We start from the raw sequence: 18,184 nt of genomic DNA, 5'->3' as shown, positions 1-18,184 counted from the left end.
AAAGTAAAGAATAAATAACCACTAAATTAAAAGTAAAAGTGATCCGTGGATAGCTACTCACAAGCAGTTTCATGAATGCGTGTGTTCCTAACTTAATACACTCCCTCAATGATATGATAATAATAAAACTATCCTATTACTTATTTTGTATTTCAAAGTCAAACTTGTTGTTTACATGAGTAAATGTTTCAAACACTTTAAAAAGCCCAATGAAAAAAAAACAACAGTGATCTAAGATTCATTCATGCACAAAAGAGTTAAAAGAAACATCAGTTAAATGCAAGTATTCGACCGTTTTTGTTCACAATAATAACAATAAAGAATTGAGTTACACTTTCTGGGAATTTATTTACTGAAACTTAATTCTGTTTTACTGTAATTTTAGATTATTTCTGCTTTAATCTAATATGATCTGTACAGTAAAAAACTACATCAGCAGTGTTTGTTGTAATGAATGAAAACGCCGTTTGTTGTGGCTTGCAAATTTGTTTTCCTTAGCTTTGTGGAACAGATGAATGATGATTTATTTGGATTAATAATGGGGAAGTTATCAAATAGACAAGCTGAGACTGAGCTGGGCCTGCTCACACTAGCTGTGTTTGATGACCTAAAAACACACACACTCACACATAATATCCTGGAGCTTGTGTGAAACCCAGAGGGTCATAGAGAAAGTTATACACAGATATAATAATAATAATAATAATAATAATAATAATAATGCATTGAACTTATATAGCGCTTTCCTAGTCACCCAAAGACGCTTTCACACACTCACATTCACACACTGCTAGTGATGTACTTGTAGCCACAGCCGCCCTGGGGAGGTCTGACAGAGGCGAGGCTGCCATTTGGCGCCGTCGGCCCCTCTGACCACCACTAACACAGGCAAGTTGGGTGAAGTGTCTTGCCCAAGGACACGACAGCAGGATACCCCTGGCGGGAGCTGGAATCAAACCCATGACCCTCCGATCATGAGGCAACCCGCTCTACCACCTGAGCTACTGCTGCCCCAAATATGCTCACACCTATCCCCTAAACACACCAATTCAACATTTAAATTCACAAATGAAGGTCATTCTACTCTTTTTAAAAAAGATAAAGGAGTCAGAGCTCTTTTATTTTTTTATATTTTTACACAAACGTAATAAAGGGTTAAAATCTGTGTAGTGTCTTAGGTGGCTGTGCTGTACTGTAGGGGCTAAATCCCTGTCAAGTCAGTGCTGTAACGTGACGCCAGAGCGGGCCTGGGGAATCAGGGGAACGTAAATGATTAAACAGCACCTCTACGTGGCCGCAGGAGCTCAGCTGACTCAAAGAGTCACGTTGACACAGAGGAGACGGCGTTTTAGGGTTTTCCTGTCTGACTGCACTCAGCTGTTGTACATGCAGCTCTGAGGAAATGGACTTGAAGATGTTTTAGTGCTAGTGTTGTTTCTCTGTAGGCTGGATGGAAATATTTGAGTTTACTGCAGGCATCAGTGTGTGTGATGCTGCTGGGTGACTGTTGTTAACGGTCATAATGCGGTTTACCTGCCTGCAGCTTGGAGTTCTGTACCGCATCCATGTGAAGAAGAGTTTAGTACAACATCTTCTTCTTTATGATCCCCAGGCCTTCTTTCTTCTGCTGTAATCCAGTTTCAGACACATTTAGGATTCAGTACTTCCCTGCAGATCTTTAAATGTTCCTTTTTTGTGTTTCAGCTTTTCAGGGAAGTCAGAATAATGAAGGTTCTCAATCATCCTAATATAGGTAAGATCCAACAGGAATCCGCTGCGTGTGTGTCTTTACCACCGCAGCTCACGTCTGAAATAAACCAAAAGTGTTTTAAAAAAGAGACCACACTTACAAACCTGCAGTTTCTGATAATTTATTGATTTCTAGATCAATGACATTATTTTTTCTGATGTTAATCTAATTCTGTTTTGAGATCATTATGATTTTATGACTTGGTTTGATTTTGTTTTGATCTATGTGAAGCACTTTGTGACTCTTTGTCTGTGATAAGTGCTATATGTACTTATTACTACTTACTTACTAGGTGACATCTTCACCTGTTTTTCTCAGCTATCCTGGAGTCTCTTTAAATGTTTCCTCGCATCAGAATAACTAGTTTCCTTTTCTTTGTGCTTTTCTCATGTAGTAAAATTGTTTGAGGTGATTGAAACTGAAAAGACACTTTATCTGGTGATGGAATATGCAAGCGGTGGTGAGTAAAGCATTCATTACTTCGTTTTCTCTGCATGTTTTCAGGTCTGTAGCTTGAGTCTGACCTAAATACAAAAGTCGTGTTTCTAACCAAAAAAGAGGAATTTAAAACAAACCTGGATAATAGCTGATTTCTTAGTGGCAATAAAAATACCTAAACTTAGCTGATTTTTTTCTTTATTATTATTATCATTATTATTATTATAGGAGAGGTGTTTGACTATCTCGTGGCTCACGGCAGGATGAAGGAGAAAGAGGCCAGAGCCAAGTTCAGACAGGTGAGTCATCGGTTTTGCATCACTCCAGTCGTCATTCCATCGCTGTTTTCCAAAGGAATACCACATACACCAAAATTCTGTTTTGTCACCGACTCACGGGAAAGGCAGAGTGCCGATAGCTTGGTTTAAGGGAGCAGATTTTCTTTTAGATGCTGACATCTAGTAGCCAACCCTGTGCAACAACATCCAATGTCATTGGATTCTGCCATAAAATTGCACAAATTGTCAATATTAGGAGAGTTCTTAAAACGTGTGATGCATTTCAGATTGTGTCTGCGGTGCAGTTTTGTCATCAAAGGAGGATAGTGCACAGAGATCTGAAGGTGAGAATCTTTCTTTTTTCTGATCTATTCTCACCGTGTCTTTGTGTCTTGGACTATAAACAACACATTTGCCTGCTTGGTCGTCTCTGTTCTCAGGCTGAGAACTTATTGCTGGATGCAGATATGAACATCAAGATAGCCGACTTTGGCTTCAGCAACGAGTTCACGGTGGGCAGCAAGCTGGACACATTCTGCGGCTCCCCGCCGTACGCTGCTCCTGAACTTTTTCAAGGAAAGAAGTATGACGGTCCAGAGGTGGACGTCTGGAGTCTCGGGGTTATCCTCTACACACTGGTCAGCGGATCACTGCCCTTCGACGGACAGAACCTAAAGGTTGGCGTTCACACGGTCAATAAGAATGAAAGTTACCTTTAAAGTAGGGATGGACAATATATCGGCATCAGTATCGGTATCGGCCGATGTTAGTCGTTATTTAACATATCAGTTTGATAAATAAAACTGGGCCGATATTAACAACCGATATTTTTTCCATCTTGTCTCCATTTGTTTGCCTGTTTCAGAGGGTGGGGGGGGGGGGTGATGTGTAATTGTTTAGTCATGTGAACAGTGAATGAAATCATCTCAGAACCGTAAGTGTGTGTGTGGTGTGTGTACATGATAACGTAAATTAAGCTTTAATAATTTTCATTCTATACAAAATCTGCTGATTTTAGAAGCATTAATGTCAGTTTATCGGTATCTGCAAATATCAGTTATCAGCCATAACAGTGATCTTAATATCGGTATCGGCCCAAAAATTTGGTGCATCACTACTTTTAAAACTTTATCTGGTTCGGGCCTTAAAATATAAGAATGTACTCATGTACTGTCCCTGGGTGGGGGCTCAGTAATCAGAACTGATTCCTGCAGTAAATTAATCTATTTTCTCCTTTAAATGATGTAAAATGAGCAAAAGCTCTAAAGGAGACGTTAAGTCAGGTCTCAAACTCAGAAACTCATATAAACAACCATGAGGCCTTCAAGACTTTGAAAACAATCTGTTTAAAAACTGGGCAAATGTAAATCAGCTGATCTTTACAACTGTTTATACGTTACTTTATTAAGCAATTTTTAAGTAATAGCATTACTTAAAATAAGATATATTTTCTTAAATATGATCCAAATTTTCTTCTTTTGAGTAAAAAAAAAATCTGCCAGTGGGTCAGCAAAAGTTGTTTGGCTAGAATTTTTATAACTAGCAAAAGAATCAAATGCTGGATTTTTTTTTAGCTACGAGCTAGTTTTGAAAATCAGATCATATTTAATAATATTAACCTAATTTTAAGCAGTGCCGTTTTTCTAGACAGTTTTTTTTTTCTTTTTAGACTACAAATCCAATTAAAAGTCCAAAAAATTTGGCTGTTTTACTTTCTTAGAAATCAGTTTTTCCGGTGTGTCTGGTATCTGCTTTGCATCACTGGCAAACATTTATGATAACAGGGTCAAATGAAGTGTCGAGGCCTGTCCAAACGTTTAACTAACCTTTAACAACATTTAAAATAAAACTTTTGTATAATTTGGAATGAAACTGTATACAAAAAAAAAGAGTTTTAGATTCATATTTGGGTTCAGCGTTTTCGTTGCACCAATCAGGTTTGAAATCAGCGCCTGATTCATCCACTACTTGTTTGCTCATGTTTGGTGAACCCTACTTCAACTCTACAATCCAACAAAGACCTAAAGGAGAATCGGCTTTTAAATGTTGGTTTCTCTGCAGCTTAAATGCTAATTGTCATTGTCTTTTCTTGAATTTGTCTGGGTTTGCGGGGATGCCCAGGAGCTGAGAGAGCGGGTTCTGCGAGGGAAGTATCGCATTCCTTTCTACATGTCCACAGACTGTGAAAACCTACTGAAGAAGCTGCTGGTGCTCAACCCCGTCAAACGAGGCAGTTTGGAGGTAACACCGGATGATCGATGCCGCTCACACCATCACTGCTGCTGTTAACTATGAACAAACTAAAACAGATACGTAATTCGGTAAAACTACATTTGATCTTTTTAAATTAGCAAATCATGAAAGATCACTGGATGAATGTGGGCCACAATGATGAGGAGCTCAAACCTTACACCGAGCCTGAACCCGACTTTAATGATTCATCCCGAATAGGTGCGTCTCGCTGTGTTTGTTGGTGATTCCATGATCGACCTGTTTCAACTGCTCAAAATCACATTCTTCACTTGTCCTCCTCCTCCATCAGAGCTTATGGTGACGATGGGTTTCCCTAAAGATGAGATCACAGAGTCCTTGCAAAGCCAGAAGTACGATGAGGTCATGGCCACCTACCTGCTGTTGGGTCGAAAAGCTCCAGAGGTGAGTCCCCTTTGACACCTCTGCGCCATCGCCGCCGCGTCATGTGATGTGACCGGTTCTCGTCTGCGTTCTTGTTGCAGTTTGAGGGTAGCGAGCCTCTGACCAACAGCGTCTTGGGTCAACGACAGCGACCGACCAGCGACATCAACAACAGCTCCAGCATTTCTCCCGCCCATCCCAAGGTCACGCGCAGCATTTCGGCCAATCAGAAGCAGCGTCGCTACAGTGATCATGGTGGGGATGATGATGATGGTGGTGGTGTTGGTGGTGTCGTAGAGAAGCCAAGTAAAGTAACCTTGTATTTCCCAGCTCTGAGAGTGCTGTGGGCTGCCTGTTGTGTAGGGGGAAGTTACTATCAGTCACTGGTGGTTAACTGTTAATGCACCGATGTGCCTCTGAGCAAGACACTAAAGCTTTACTGTTTTCTTTAAATAGGTTAATATAAAAATGTTAAACCTTAACAGGTTTATTTGTATAATCAGTTTGTAAAATGCACATATCAGTGACTCAGTCTGAATCCTGCACTGGTGTGGCAGCTTCCTCCTATGTGGAGCCGTCGTTTGTGGCGCCATCTTGTGGCCGGCTGCTTTTCTGCAGCTCCCTCTAACAGCGCCTCAAAGCATGAGGAGGGGTGACAGCTTTGCTTTGTACATGCTCACCTTGGCTTCTGTGACTGTTCTAAAACAGAGTTGCTGTCGTGTGTGGTACCTGACAAATGAGGCTTTGTAAAATTTTGGCTTTGAGTGGCTTTGCCTAATGCTACCATAACAGATACTTAGAAATCCGATGACGTTACTGAAGGATATGAAGAGTTTTTTGTTGCTTTTTTAGTGGGTCCGTCCGTTCCACCAGCAGTATCGTACTCAAAGCGAGGTCAGGCCCTGAGCGTGGAGAGTGACCACAGGGAGGAGTGGGACGGAGCACGCCGGCTAGAGCTGAGTACTTCAAAAGGAGACGTTCCTGCCTCGCCGCTGGGGGTGCAGGAGAGGAAGAAAGCTACAAGCAATGTAGGGGTGAGGGAGCGGACATTCAGAGTTCTGTCAGTTTGTCCTTTTAAACATTTCTAAGTGACGACTATGAAAAGAGTTTGTCAAAGGAAGCAAAAGTGCTCCGATGAGCTTCAACTGTCACCCATTAGAAACATTTAGTTATGCATTATAAAAAGTATACGTCAATATCTAAGCTCTCCATGCTGCAGCACATTTAGAAGAGTCAGACCTATTGGGATTCATATAAAATGGGGGCATTTTCTTCCTAAGTATGCCAACTAATGTAGAAGAATTTTATTTGTTTACTTAACACTTTCACCATCATTTCAACTACTTTAAGCATTTTTATCACAATTAAACACAATATCATATTATATTATATTATATTTAGGGCTGGGACTTTAACGCGTTAATTACGATTAATTAATTACAAAGCCTGTAATTAATTAGATTAAAAGTTTTAATCAAGTCCCAGCCCTAATTATATTATATTATATTATATTATATTATATTATATTATATTATATTATATTATATTATATTATATTCATCCCAAAATGTAATGGATAATGGTTAGAAAACCCTCTAGGTTGCCAAACAAGCAGCAGTCTCTGTGTGCATCATAATATCTTAAAAATTAGAAATTGTTGAAAATCATTTACCATTTTTTATACAGAAGAGAAAAAATGTAGGTTAATATACATTAAGGCACAAAATTATTTGGCAGCCACCGACTGTGCAAGTTGCCCCACTTAAAAAGATGAGGTCTAATTTTCATCATAGGTACACTTCAACTGTGAGGCAGAATGTAAAACAATACCGGAAATCCTATTGTGTGATTTTTAAAGAATTTATTTGTGTAATGGTGCAGAAAATAAGTATTTGGTCAAAAACAAAAGTTTGTTCATTTAACCTTGGTTGGAAATGAAAAGAGGTGAAAGGTTTCCTTTAGGTCTTTATCAGGTTTGCACACACTGTAGCTGGTATTTTGGCCCATTCTTCCGTGCAGATCTTGTCTAGAGCAGGGCATTTTAAACTACATCCACAGATTCTCTGATAAATTGAATGGAATTGTGGTCTGGACACTGGCTGGGACACTCCAGAGCATTGAAATGCATTTTATGCACCAACTCTTTCATTACCTGGGTGGTGTGTTTGGGATCATGGTCATACTGGAAGATCCAGCTACGTTTGATCAGAATCAACTTTATTGTCATTGATCTTCAACGCCATCACTGATGGAAGGTTTTTAACCCAAATTTTACTATACATGGCCCCATTTATCCTTCCCTTAATACAGATGAGTCATCCTGTCCTTTTTGCAGAAAAGCAGCCCCAAAGCATAATGTTTCCACCCCCATGCTTCACTGTGTGTATGGTCTTCTTGGGATGTAACTCAGCATTCGTCCACCTCCAAACAAGGGCTGCAGCTATCGAATATGTTAGTATTCGAATATTCTATTGAATCCTCTAAAAATTTTAAAATAAAACAAAATGAATTATAAAAAGCTCAATATATATTAAGTTTGTGTTGTCTATAGTTCCTTCTTTCCCAGCTGATATAGTTTCTGATCGGTAGCTGGTCACATGGTGTTAATGGCCTCTCGTAACCCCGTGTATACTACACGACGCTCAGCGCTAAATTCACCCCGATCTTGTAGATTTTTGCACGAGGGGAAAATCGGCTCAAACAAGTGAAAGAGTCGTACAGCGTACGCCCGGCTTATCTGTAGTCCCAACTCTCTTCAGGTCATTGATCGCCCCACCCCCCCACCCCTGTGTGGTTCTGGGCTGTGTTTTCAACATTCTCAAAATCATTTGTACCCAATGAGGTGAGATCTTGCATGGAGCCCCAGGTCGAGGGAGATCTTCTGTGATCTTGTATTTATTCCATTTTCTAATAATTGTTCCAAACAGCTGATCTCTTCTCACCAAGCTGCTTGCCTATTGTAGATTGGCTCATGGCAGTCTTACGCAGATATGCAATCCTGTCTCTGGTGTCCTTAGACAGCTCTCTGGTCTTGGCCATGGACACAGGTGCCTTTTACACAGATAACGAGTTCAAACACGCGCCTTTAATACAGGAAACGAGTGAAGGGTAGAAGAGCTTTTTAAAGAAGTAACAGATCTGAGGGCCAGAATTCTTTGTAGGTGCTAAATACGTATTTTCTGCACCATTATACAAATAAATTATTTTATAGCCATACAATCTGGTCTCTTGGATTTTTTCTACATTCTGTCTCACAGAGAAAGTATACAGACCTCTCTCGTCTTTTTACGTGGACAACTTGAACAATCGATGGCTGCCACATACTTTTCTGCCCTACTCTATTTGTTGGTTAACTGAAAGATAAAACATATGTTGGGTATTTGTTTAATTACCTGCAATTTCATAAAGATGTGACTTTTAGATCTCATTCATCTGATGTAGATGAATGCAAAATCTGATGTACAGTTTTATGTTTATACTTTGGGCGCGTACTACTGTACTCGATTTGAACAAATTAATTTTCTAGTTACGGCTTCTTATTTAAATGGTTTAATAAATCTCAGTTTTTTTAGGTTTTATATTTCAAACACTAAAGTAGATTTTTTTTAAAGTCCAAAACTCAGTTTGTTGAAAATATATTAAAAAAAATGTAAATTAGATTAAACTAAAAGTATCACAGAATTTTTTTTATTTTAAACTCTAAAACTCTGTTTTTCTTTCTGAAGCAGACCAATGGCTCCATGACTCGCAGGAACACGTATGTGTGTGAGCGGTCTTCCACCGATCGCTACTCAGCTATTCCCAACGGAAAAGACAGCAGGTAAAGCACGACACACACTTTTAATGTTAACGTGAGCGCCCGTGGATGGGGAGGTTTTAGTGTTTGTTTTGTGATTCTTCCTGCCTCTGGTTCTCAGTTTGAGCGAGGTGTCGGGGAGCACGCCGTCTACAGCTCTGAGTTCAACACGACCACGTCACACCAAGTCCATGTCGTCATCAGGACACCCTTCAAAGAGCACACTGCCCCCCATCGACGACAACACGGAGCTCAAATCTAGGTGGGCAACATTTCAACCCCTCCACTGATAGAGAATGCTTTAGTTCACCAGTGTTGACCGTCTTTAATGTTGCTGTGCAGCTCCTCTCCGCGCGACCCCTCCACCTCTCCCTCTGTACACAGTATTAGCACCCCTGAGAAGAACCGGTTCCCTCGCGGGACGACCAGTCGTAGCACCTTTTGCGGATCTCAGCTGAGAGACCGCCGCAGCGCTACGTACAACGGTCCCCCGGCCTCGCCCACCTTGTCCCATGACACGGGGGCTCTGGCACAGCAACGCAGGGGCACGTCTACAGGAATCATCAGCAAGATCACCTCAAAGTTTGTCCGCAGGTCAGTGACGTGCACCTAAACAGTTCTGGAGTGTTTTAGCTCTTGGGGTCATAACTGAAAAGCCTTGCTGGGGGCCTCCTACTTACTTTCTGTCAGTAAAGCAACCAAAAGACCGACCCGCTTCATTCAGTTAGCTCCTACTGCCACCATCCTGCTGCTAGAGGCTTACAGCTCTCTCTTCTTTTCTTCCCGCCTAGAGCTATGTCTTTCAGGTCGACCCAGAGGTAGGAGAACTTAAAGCTTGCTGCTCGTGTCCCTCCCCTTGGTCCAAAATAACTTTAAAAACAAAAAGAAACCTCTCTCCTCATATGTTTTAACACCCTTACATACTTGCCCACCAGCACACCACAGCCTTGCCTTCTGACACCTTGGTTATGTCGTGTATCTCCTCCTGTGTGTCCACTGCCTTTATGACTAAACTAAAGCTCACCAGCTTGTCTCCACTAAGGTGTTTGCCTCTGGAGCCGCCACGAGCTACCCTCTCCTTACTCTCCTCCATCCTCATGCTGAGCTTTAGAGAACTGATGAGACTAATCACGGGAGACGAATCGCAGATTTAGAGCCACTTTTCTTCTCCTTTACACATCAGTGGTGGTTAAGGAAAGGTGGGATGATGCACACGTGAGCTCTAACGGTACCTCGTTGTGTGCTGAGCCTTGACACCCAGGACTGCGGATTCTTTCCTGGCATGATGCCTGACACCCCCGTCTTTGTTCGGGGATGACTGGGGTGGGGTGGCAGGGGAAGTGATCGCTATTTGAGCTCAGATGTATCAAGTCTAATTTGGGTTTATTTCAGGGTGCCTAGTGAGGGAGAGGCCAGTGCCAGGACGGAAACGCCGAGGTGAGATTTGGATCGAGAGATTTAGATTTCAGTTAGACTCGAACCAACTTCTTCTTCCGTTAATGTCTCCCTCTGTCCTTTGGGGTAGGAGTGCATCCGGCGATTCTAAAGAAGACGGCAGTCGGGACACCAAGCCCCGCTCTCTGCGTTTCACCTGGAGCATGAAGACCACCTCCTCCATGGAGCCCGCCGACATGATGAGAGAGATCCGAAAAGTTCTGGACGCCAACAGCTGCGACTACGAGCAGCGCGAGCGCTTCCTGCTGTTCTGCGTCCACGGCGACGCCCGCCAGGACAATCTGGTCCAATGGGAGATGGAAGTTTGCAAGCTGCCCCGTCTCTCACTCAATGGCGTGCGCTTCAAGAGGATATCAGGCACGTCCATCGCCTTTAAGAACATCGCCTGCAAAATTGCCAACGAGCTCAAACTGTGACGGCAGATGGAGGACCGCTCAGGCTTCGGCGAGCTCTGGTTACGGTCTCATCTCATCACTGGGTTAGTGTTGACTTACAAAACCGAATCAACACAGAAGGGTCCTCGCCACGCAGAATCAGGGTGGACTCAGCTGATGAACGCGCATTGCCGGCCGCGAATGTACTGTACAGGGTTGTGTGGGTCAGAGGAGTCCGTGACGGACAGATAGCAAAAACAACTAACCCTCCGTTCTTTTTTCTCTCTCCCTCCGACCGGCCCCGTCTCTCTCATCATCCTGCTGCTACGTGTCAGAGGATGCAGTCGTGTAACACATGCAGTATGCAACCGAAGATCCTGCAATAATGTTTTCAGCAGCCTGATTTTCTCTTAATTGCAACGTCAAATTCTAACTTTTCGCTGAATGATCCTTAAAATTACTGTAAGCTAAAATAACCGCTTCTCCGCCTGTGTTAAGGCAGTATATAGATCAGGCTGGAGCCCATACTAAAACTATGTATAAAGAGAATTGTACTGTATGCATAACATCTGCAGGTACTGTACTGTATATTGATTTTTAGTTCTGTACAGAATCTTAATTGTTAATACCGTCTTTTTTTTCATGGGGTTGAGTTATTTCCTTATATAATTCATGCCTCTTAGAGTTTAATTCTTTCTGTTGAGTTTTATTTTATTTTATTTTTTCCTTTTTTTGGGGGGTAAGAACCACAAAGTAAAAAAATAGTGTTTTCAGTTTAATTTAAAGAGCGCTAAATTATTTTGTGGAATTTTAAGGGACGTGTTCCCTTGCCTTTTATGTTATATATTTGTTTGCCTATTAAAAAGAAAACAATGAAGCTGCATCACACAGATCTGGGTTTTAACTAAGACTGCAAATGTGTTCACTTTATTTTCTCGCCGCAGTGGGTGCAGGTGATTTGGAGATCCCTGCTGCAGTTGCACAAGTATTCAGGGTGAACATGCGCGTGTCCGCCTGTAGTCCTCAGTTACAAAAACACAGGGCTTGGAGGGTAGGATGCACCAGAAGTGAAACGTGTGAAATGTTGCTGTGGAGCTGGATTGAGTCCTGCTACCGGTCTGATTCTGCAGGTACTTGTGTATCACTTTGCTTGTGTTCTAGTTTTTTTTTTATTCAGCTGATTTTATTGTATTTATTCCATTACACTGTAATGTGTTGCATTGTAGATTTGAGGCGTGCACTTTGTTGGAGAAGATTAAAAGGATTTTATTTGTTTGTATTTATTTTAATGTATTTTCACATGTTTTGTCATATTTGCACAACACATCTTCAAAATGATTTCCTGTCAGGCAGATCCTGGCATCCCGATTGTCACATTAAAGTTATGTCATGCAGGAAAGCACGGACGAAATATTCATCTTTATTGACTCTAAATAACATGAAGTCGGTCTAAGTCGTGACACAACTGATGTATTTTTGCTTGCATGTTAGTCAAAGATAAAGATCATGAACAATATTCTCAGTTTTTCATTTCAGTCCCTTGAAAGTGGTTGAAACAGTTCAGATAAATTCACAGTTATGAAAAACTGCTCGATACTTTAAACACTATACAAACCATTAACAATAAAAATGTAAGTTGTAAGGATATACAGTTAGGCTCACGATATATCTGTAGAATTCTTTTGTCTGCATAAGTTTAAATCACCCTCGAACATTTACGAATCTGACGGCCGTGGTCCCTCTTAAACTTACAAAAAGCGTCATTTACAAATCTTGGAAAGACAGAAAAATGTAAACATTTGGCCTGGCAGATTTGCTCTATGTTAGCTTAAAAAGTACATTTTTATTACCTTCTTGTAGATAAAGACATGAGATAAATGTATAAATATTTCTAAATGATCTAAAAGTCTGATCTCAAAAAGAAAACTTCGCCGCATGACCCACACGAGGTCCTTCATGCTTTAAGTTTCACGAAAAATTGGCTTCTAATTCTAATTTGAGATTCATGCCTCTCGGATGAAATATTCGACTGAGACGCGTGCTTTTGTCTTCAAACTGATGCATGCATGGACTTCGGGAGTTTGCTCCGTTCGTGTCTGAGTTGTTCGGCTCCGCTGTAATAGATTTCTTCACACGCACACAAAAAGAACAAAAAAAAAAAAGATCACAAAAATAACTAAACATTCAAGAAAAAACAAAAGAATCCCTTCAGTTGCTGAGATCAATGACCAAGTGCTCATAGATCTGAGTCTTCCCTTTGAAGCTGGAGGCCAGCAGGAACTGACGGTTGTCTATGGAAACAGGAAAAAAGGCCCTTGGCGCTTGGATGTTGAGCTCCTGGAAGCGGACGAACTCGCCCTTCTTGGCGTCCCAGCGGTAGACCTGGGTGAAAGAGTAATCGCTGCCCAGAATGGCATACTGCCAGCTGCCCACGTTGAAGGGCTGGAACACCATGGAGCCTCGAGAGGGCATGGTCTGTAACTCTCTAAAGAGGGCCCCGTCCCAGTGCATCACCTTGGAGTCCCCGATAAAGAGCGTCAGACAAATGTAAAGGTCGGATTTGACATAAAAATGCTTCACTGCATAAACGTCCTCCATCTCTGGGATGTCAGTGCGTCTGTCGAACTGCTTTGTGGATTTGTTCCACTGGTAAATGACGGGCCTCTGGGTGCTGCTGGACAGGATCAGATGAGGTTTGGAGGAAATCTCCAGGTACTCCACGTCGGTGTCACGGTACCACGGGTGGAGGGACTGATGGGAGTAGAAGCCATTGCCGTTCCACTTGTAGATAGTTGTGGAACCGGCCTTGGAGCTGTCTGCTATGACAAAGAAGGTTTCTCCTTCGATGCGGAAGGTCTCAACGTCGTTTGGTTTACGGATTCTCAGGACGTCGATGCCCTGAAGCTTAATGAACTTGTTGGCAGAGATATCCCGCTTGTAGATGTGTGAGCCTCCGAATAGCTGAGCCACTATTATGAACAGCTGTTTGTCGATGACCAGGGGTTTACAGGCGACTGTGGATGTGCCTGTGACAAAACAGAATGATTAAAGATGATGCCGGTTTCTCACAATCTTACACCTCCTTGTAAAGGGGACATATGATGCAAATTTGACTGTTGGCATCCCTTTGTGCTGCCATGTGGCATCTATAGGCACTCCAAACACGGAAAAAACTTTCATCCGATTTCTGTCAGTGTTTGGTTTTAGGAATTATGTGTCTAAAACAAGTCAGTCGAATTAGCATAGAACCCCTCTTTACTGTTGAGTTCACACCCATTAATATTGTTATGGATCTGACGTTTTTGTTAGCGAAGATGCGAAGTGAGGACTGTTTCTCATTTCTGCGAGGGGATCGGTACATAGTGCAAGATTCGTTTGTCTCACAAAAACAGCACAAAAATGGCCGCGATGTTGAACGTTCTGCTCGGTCTCTGGCTTTTTATCAGACTCTGAAACCAGAAACAGCTGCAGGCAGCAGGTGGAAAACTCTGGATTAACCTATGAGTCCACCCCATAGCCAAGCAGTACGGTACGCTTGGAACCGCAATGAAGCAATGATGGAGGAACTGAAAAGTTGGGGGGGGGGGGAATACCAACCCGTGCTGTTGGAAAAGGGGCATTAGTATGTCCTGTGATCAGTCTTCTACCAAGAGACAGCATGAATGTGACCCAGATTACCATGGCCAGCCAATCAGGAAATGGGTGGGCGTGGCCAGCAACAGCTTGTTTTCCTTAAAGCCTGGACCACACTGCATTTTTCGGCTGTCGCAAAGGACAGCTTCATGTCACACTGTGAGGACTCTAAGAGAGGTGGCATGCTGTACGGTCCAAGATATCAGTGAGTCAAGCTGCACGACGACTCGCTCTAGCAGGACATGCTAACGTCAGGAGCATACTCGCCAAAAAGCATACTTCCCTAAAAGCCGACAGCTACCCAAGACCACAACGATGAAACAAGAAAAAGCACCAGCGTTCTTCTTTTATTAGACTTCGAACCTAACTCCAAAAAGAATTGGTCCACATGTTCTTGCATGTTGACTCGTTCGTCACTAGTTTTTTTCGCAACACTCCCTAGGTGTATTTTTATTTGATCGATTGCAGACCAGAGTTTTAGATTTTCTGACACTGCTTGTAGACTGTTGAATGCCGAATTTGGTCATTAGAGTGCTCAATAAGCTGTGAGTCTCCCTCACGAGCACCACTGTTCTCTTCTGTTCACAACGAAAGATCTGTCTAGGATGGCCGAAACCCGCACATTGTGGCCCAGACAAAGTCTTGACACGGCTCATTCTGGAAGGTACTGAAAAAGTCAAAATATATCCCCTTTAATTCAACTAACAGCGTCATGCTGCATTTAGAATGAACAAACTTACTGTCAATATCGTCAAAGTTCCTGAAGACCATCTCAACATGATCCCATTCTAGAAAGCTGCACTTCCCAATGAAAGGCTGGGCAAACACAACAAACTGATCGTTCCCAAAGGAAAACGCTTCCACGGAAATGGACTCAAACTTCAGGAATTGGTACAAGGCAAACTCTGTGGGGAGGAAACAAAACAAGCAGAGTCTAGTTAAAATGCCCGGACAGGCTTCGCTGAAGCTGATAAATGAACCAAGTGCACCTGCAACTCCACCTGTAGTGATGCAGTCGAAAGACTGAGGAGCCAGATCGTTGATGTCCTTGTCCAGCTGCGAGGCCGGGCCTTTGCAGTAAATCTGATCCACGGTGGCGTTGGTGCTGTAAATCCACTCCACCAACCATTTCAGCTTGCAGTCACATGTGAAGTGATTCCCACGCAAGTCTCTGCAAGGAGAGAAGCGATGATGACAAAAGAACCACTCGGCTCTTCTTCACTGAGCTTAAATCTGCAGAGCTGCAGTGGGCAAGGTGTGACTGCACCCTTTAGCCTCCACAACCTCTCTCTGCGCTCTTATTGACATCAAGCGACGGTGGAAAGGAGACGCAAACAGCTTCACCGAAGGATCGATGGCTGTTGCTTTATCTTGCTTGTTGCTGCATGTAATTTTAATGGTGTGAAAAGCTGAGGCCGCCTACACATTTGTCAAATCTCAGCTGAAGTGTAATGAGTGACGCAGTTCTCTATTTATAGAACAGAGATTATTTACTGTAGAACACATTTACTTTGTGTTTGTCATTTAAAAATCATACTTACACTTTAGTCAAGGCCTCGAGACCTTTGAACAAATCTCTGGGGAGAGTTTCCAGGTTGTTGTAAGCCAGACTCCTACACAGAGGCAAAAAAAATCAATTACTTCCAATTTTAGTATTTATTCAAATGCATATTCATCGTCACTGTTAGAAAGTGTTTCGTGTGCAGGTACGGAGTGAGTACACAGTCGGGAACTTTGTTTACTGGGAATTTAATGAAGAAGGAAACAATTTTACGAGCTTCTTCCTTGGCCAGTTCGTGGCGTTCTCTAATCCAAAACAGAAGGAGTAATCCGATCTGATCGCTGAAACTTTTCTCTCTTTTCCTAAAACTCTAACTATCAGCCGTGAAGCCAAACACACGTTTTATTTTATGATGTTTTTCACCTTTTGTGCCAGAATTTTGTTTTGGCAGAAGCACAATTTGCTTGATAATCATTTTAACAGCTGCACAGTGTTGTGAGAAACATCTGTGTGACGACGCAAGCCGTGCAACAACCTTCGTCAGCGTTTAATTGGGGGGTATTTTCAGATATTTTTTGCTATTTTTTGATAAATAAGATGTCTTGTTTATGCAAGGAAGAAAGTACTTACAGGTGCACCAAGGTTTTCAGTCCACGGAACGCGTGTGGCGATATGGATCGGATTTGGTTGTGTTCTATAAATCTGAAGAAAGTGTTGAGTAAATGCAGGAGAAAGGACAGACTTTACGACTTTGGAAAAAGAGAATTCATGGCAGGTTTGCAGGATTGACTCACAGATATTCAAGGTGTGGAAGACCAAGAAATGCATCCTCGTTTATGGATTCCAGGTCATTGGCTGTGAAAAGGCTGCAGAGAAATCCTCAGGATTAGTTTTTGTAGTCATCTGTGACATGTTCCCCAAAGAACTTTTAATTTAAATTTAACTGACTTTTCAGATAAGGAGTCATGCATTTGGAGGATTCCTGCAGCCTGACACTAAAAGGTGCATAGATAGCCCAGTCATGACTCAGATAGAAGAAAGGGTTAAACAAGGAAACCCCCCATCTTTCATCAAATTCAGAGAATATGGCATTTTCGCAGGATCTTTTCGCATCCCTGTCAAACCAATCAGCTATTTAGTGTTGCAGCAGTGAAAGAGGAATATCTTTGACATTAAACATGGCGTTGATCAGCTCACTGGGGACTGACAGCATGCAAAAAGATCGAAAAGCGTCCCCAAAAGATGAGCTCAGGACTGATTTCTCACAGGAGATGCAGGGCAGGCGTGTGGATGAAGCTCTCTTTAGCGATTTCGGTGAATTCCGACTTGACGAATGATCTAAGGGAGTAAAGAAATGGGAGAATAAAACATTGTTCAGCTTTGCAGCAGACTTGTGTCATGCGAACTGTTAATGCAGGCTGTTCTTTGGATTGTGTGCATGATGCAGCAGCTGGGGAGGGAAAACACCTCACAAGCAGCAGAGCATTTATGCATCTTCTTACAAAAAATGAGGGGTTGGGTTGAAGAAAATAAATTAGACTTACAGAGAGGTGACATCGGGAGGGAAGCTGCGAGGGATCGAGCCTGCACTCTCGCACAGCGCGTTGTCTTTGGTACATGTACAAGACAGGGGACAGCGCGGCTGCCTGGCTCTCTTGCTGTCCACTAAAAGTAGAACAGACGCCACCAGGAGGAAGCCGAGCCGGAGCGACCTTTGGGCTGTTCTGCATGTATTTCTCATCCCTGCAAACTGCTGCGCGTCTAACAGCCGTACACATGAACCAGGGTCCTCCGCTGTGGCTCCGCTCCTCTGCCGCCAGGAGGCCGAGCGACGCGCAGTCCGCTCCGGTGGATCTCCGCCGAGGGTTGCGCGCCTCGCTCCGCTTCGTGTCAACGCGTCCCCGCGCAGAACTGCAATTACACAACACCCAGGACGGAAAAATAAACCAATATCTCCCGTGATCAATTATTAGAAAAGAAAAAAAAACTAATGAAAAAGTCTGCCGGGGTGTGCGGAGCTCAGGAAAACGCAAGCTGGCGCTGTGACAAACGAACGCGGCGCGTGAGGGCAGGTGGGGATCCCAGCAGGAGCAGACTGAGCATCTCCATCCAAAACCACGCCTATGGATCCAGCAAACCGCACAAGCTCCTGGAGGATTCCGCCCAATTGTGTAATTTCTCGTGGATCAGCTGTAGGGGGGCAAAGCGCAAACACAACATGAGCCAGCAGATCGCTGCTGAAGAGTGGCGCAGACGTGCACAAGTTACGACCTGCACGCGCGATTAAAAACCAGTTTCATTTGCATGATGGTAGAAGGCTGCAAT

At 42.9% G+C, this 18,184-nt stretch overlaps 2 protein-coding genes across 7 annotated transcripts in view; one reads left to right on the top strand and one right to left on the bottom strand.

Moving 5' to 3' along the window:
• mark1 (MAP/microtubule affinity-regulating kinase 1) overlaps positions 1 to 11,077 on the top strand; it is a 33,070-nt gene extending 21,993 nt beyond the window's left edge. Inside the window, exons 4-19 of one of the 5 annotated variants that reach the window (XM_015944418.3) lie at positions 1,705 to 1,753; positions 2,145 to 2,210; positions 2,417 to 2,487; positions 2,754 to 2,810; positions 2,907 to 3,143; positions 4,588 to 4,707; positions 4,818 to 4,917; positions 5,009 to 5,121; positions 5,202 to 5,355; positions 5,953 to 6,134; positions 8,829 to 8,920; positions 9,018 to 9,158; positions 9,239 to 9,490; positions 9,688 to 9,714; positions 10,289 to 10,333; positions 10,422 to 11,077. In XM_015944418.3, coding sequence (XP_015799904.3) covers positions 1,705 to 1,753; positions 2,145 to 2,210; positions 2,417 to 2,487; positions 2,754 to 2,810; positions 2,907 to 3,143; positions 4,588 to 4,707; positions 4,818 to 4,917; positions 5,009 to 5,121; positions 5,202 to 5,355; positions 5,953 to 6,134; positions 8,829 to 8,920; positions 9,018 to 9,158; positions 9,239 to 9,490; positions 9,688 to 9,714; positions 10,289 to 10,333; positions 10,422 to 10,767 — 2,052 coding nt within the window. In that variant the 3' untranslated portion in view covers positions 10,768 to 11,077. Of the gene's footprint in view, positions 1 to 1,704; positions 1,754 to 2,144; positions 2,211 to 2,416; positions 2,488 to 2,753; positions 2,811 to 2,906; positions 3,144 to 4,587; positions 4,708 to 4,817; positions 4,918 to 5,008; positions 5,122 to 5,201; positions 5,407 to 5,952; positions 6,135 to 8,825; positions 8,921 to 9,017; positions 9,159 to 9,238; positions 9,491 to 9,687; positions 9,715 to 10,288; positions 10,334 to 10,421 lie in introns of all 5 variants that reach the window. The other 4 variants (XM_070542389.1, XM_015944413.3, XM_070542390.1 and 1 more) reach the window with 4 other exon arrangements.
• A 1,716-nt stretch (positions 11,078 to 12,793) lies between these two features.
• Positions 12,794 to 17,804, bottom strand: LOC107375723 (leucine-rich glioma-inactivated protein 1). 2 transcript variants are annotated; one of them, XM_015944422.3, is made up of 8 exons: positions 17,404 to 17,804; positions 17,126 to 17,197; positions 16,654 to 16,725; positions 16,490 to 16,561; positions 15,900 to 15,971; positions 15,348 to 15,529; positions 15,099 to 15,263; positions 12,794 to 13,751 (listed from the first exon to the last, which is right to left on the bottom strand). In XM_015944422.3, the coding sequence occupies exons 1-8, from the start codon at positions 17,598 to 17,600 to the stop codon at positions 12,934 to 12,936; spliced, it is 1,650 nt and encodes a 549-aa protein (XP_015799908.3). In that variant the 5' UTR covers positions 17,601 to 17,804; the 3' UTR covers positions 12,794 to 12,933. The 2 variants fall into 2 exon arrangements, with proteins under 2 accessions (XP_015799908.3, XP_015799909.3); XM_015944423.3 differs by having other exon boundaries at positions 15,360 to 15,529.
• Between the last annotated feature and the right edge of the window lie 380 nt (positions 17,805 to 18,184).

Source organism: Nothobranchius furzeri, chromosome 12 (genome assembly GCF_043380555.1).
Source record: "Nothobranchius furzeri strain GRZ-AD chromosome 12, NfurGRZ-RIMD1, whole genome shotgun sequence".
Taxonomy (NCBI): Eukaryota; Metazoa; Chordata; class Actinopteri; order Cyprinodontiformes; family Nothobranchiidae; genus Nothobranchius; species Nothobranchius furzeri.
Note: the sequence above shows the minus strand (reverse complement) of the source record. Positions and strands in the feature narration are given on the sequence as shown.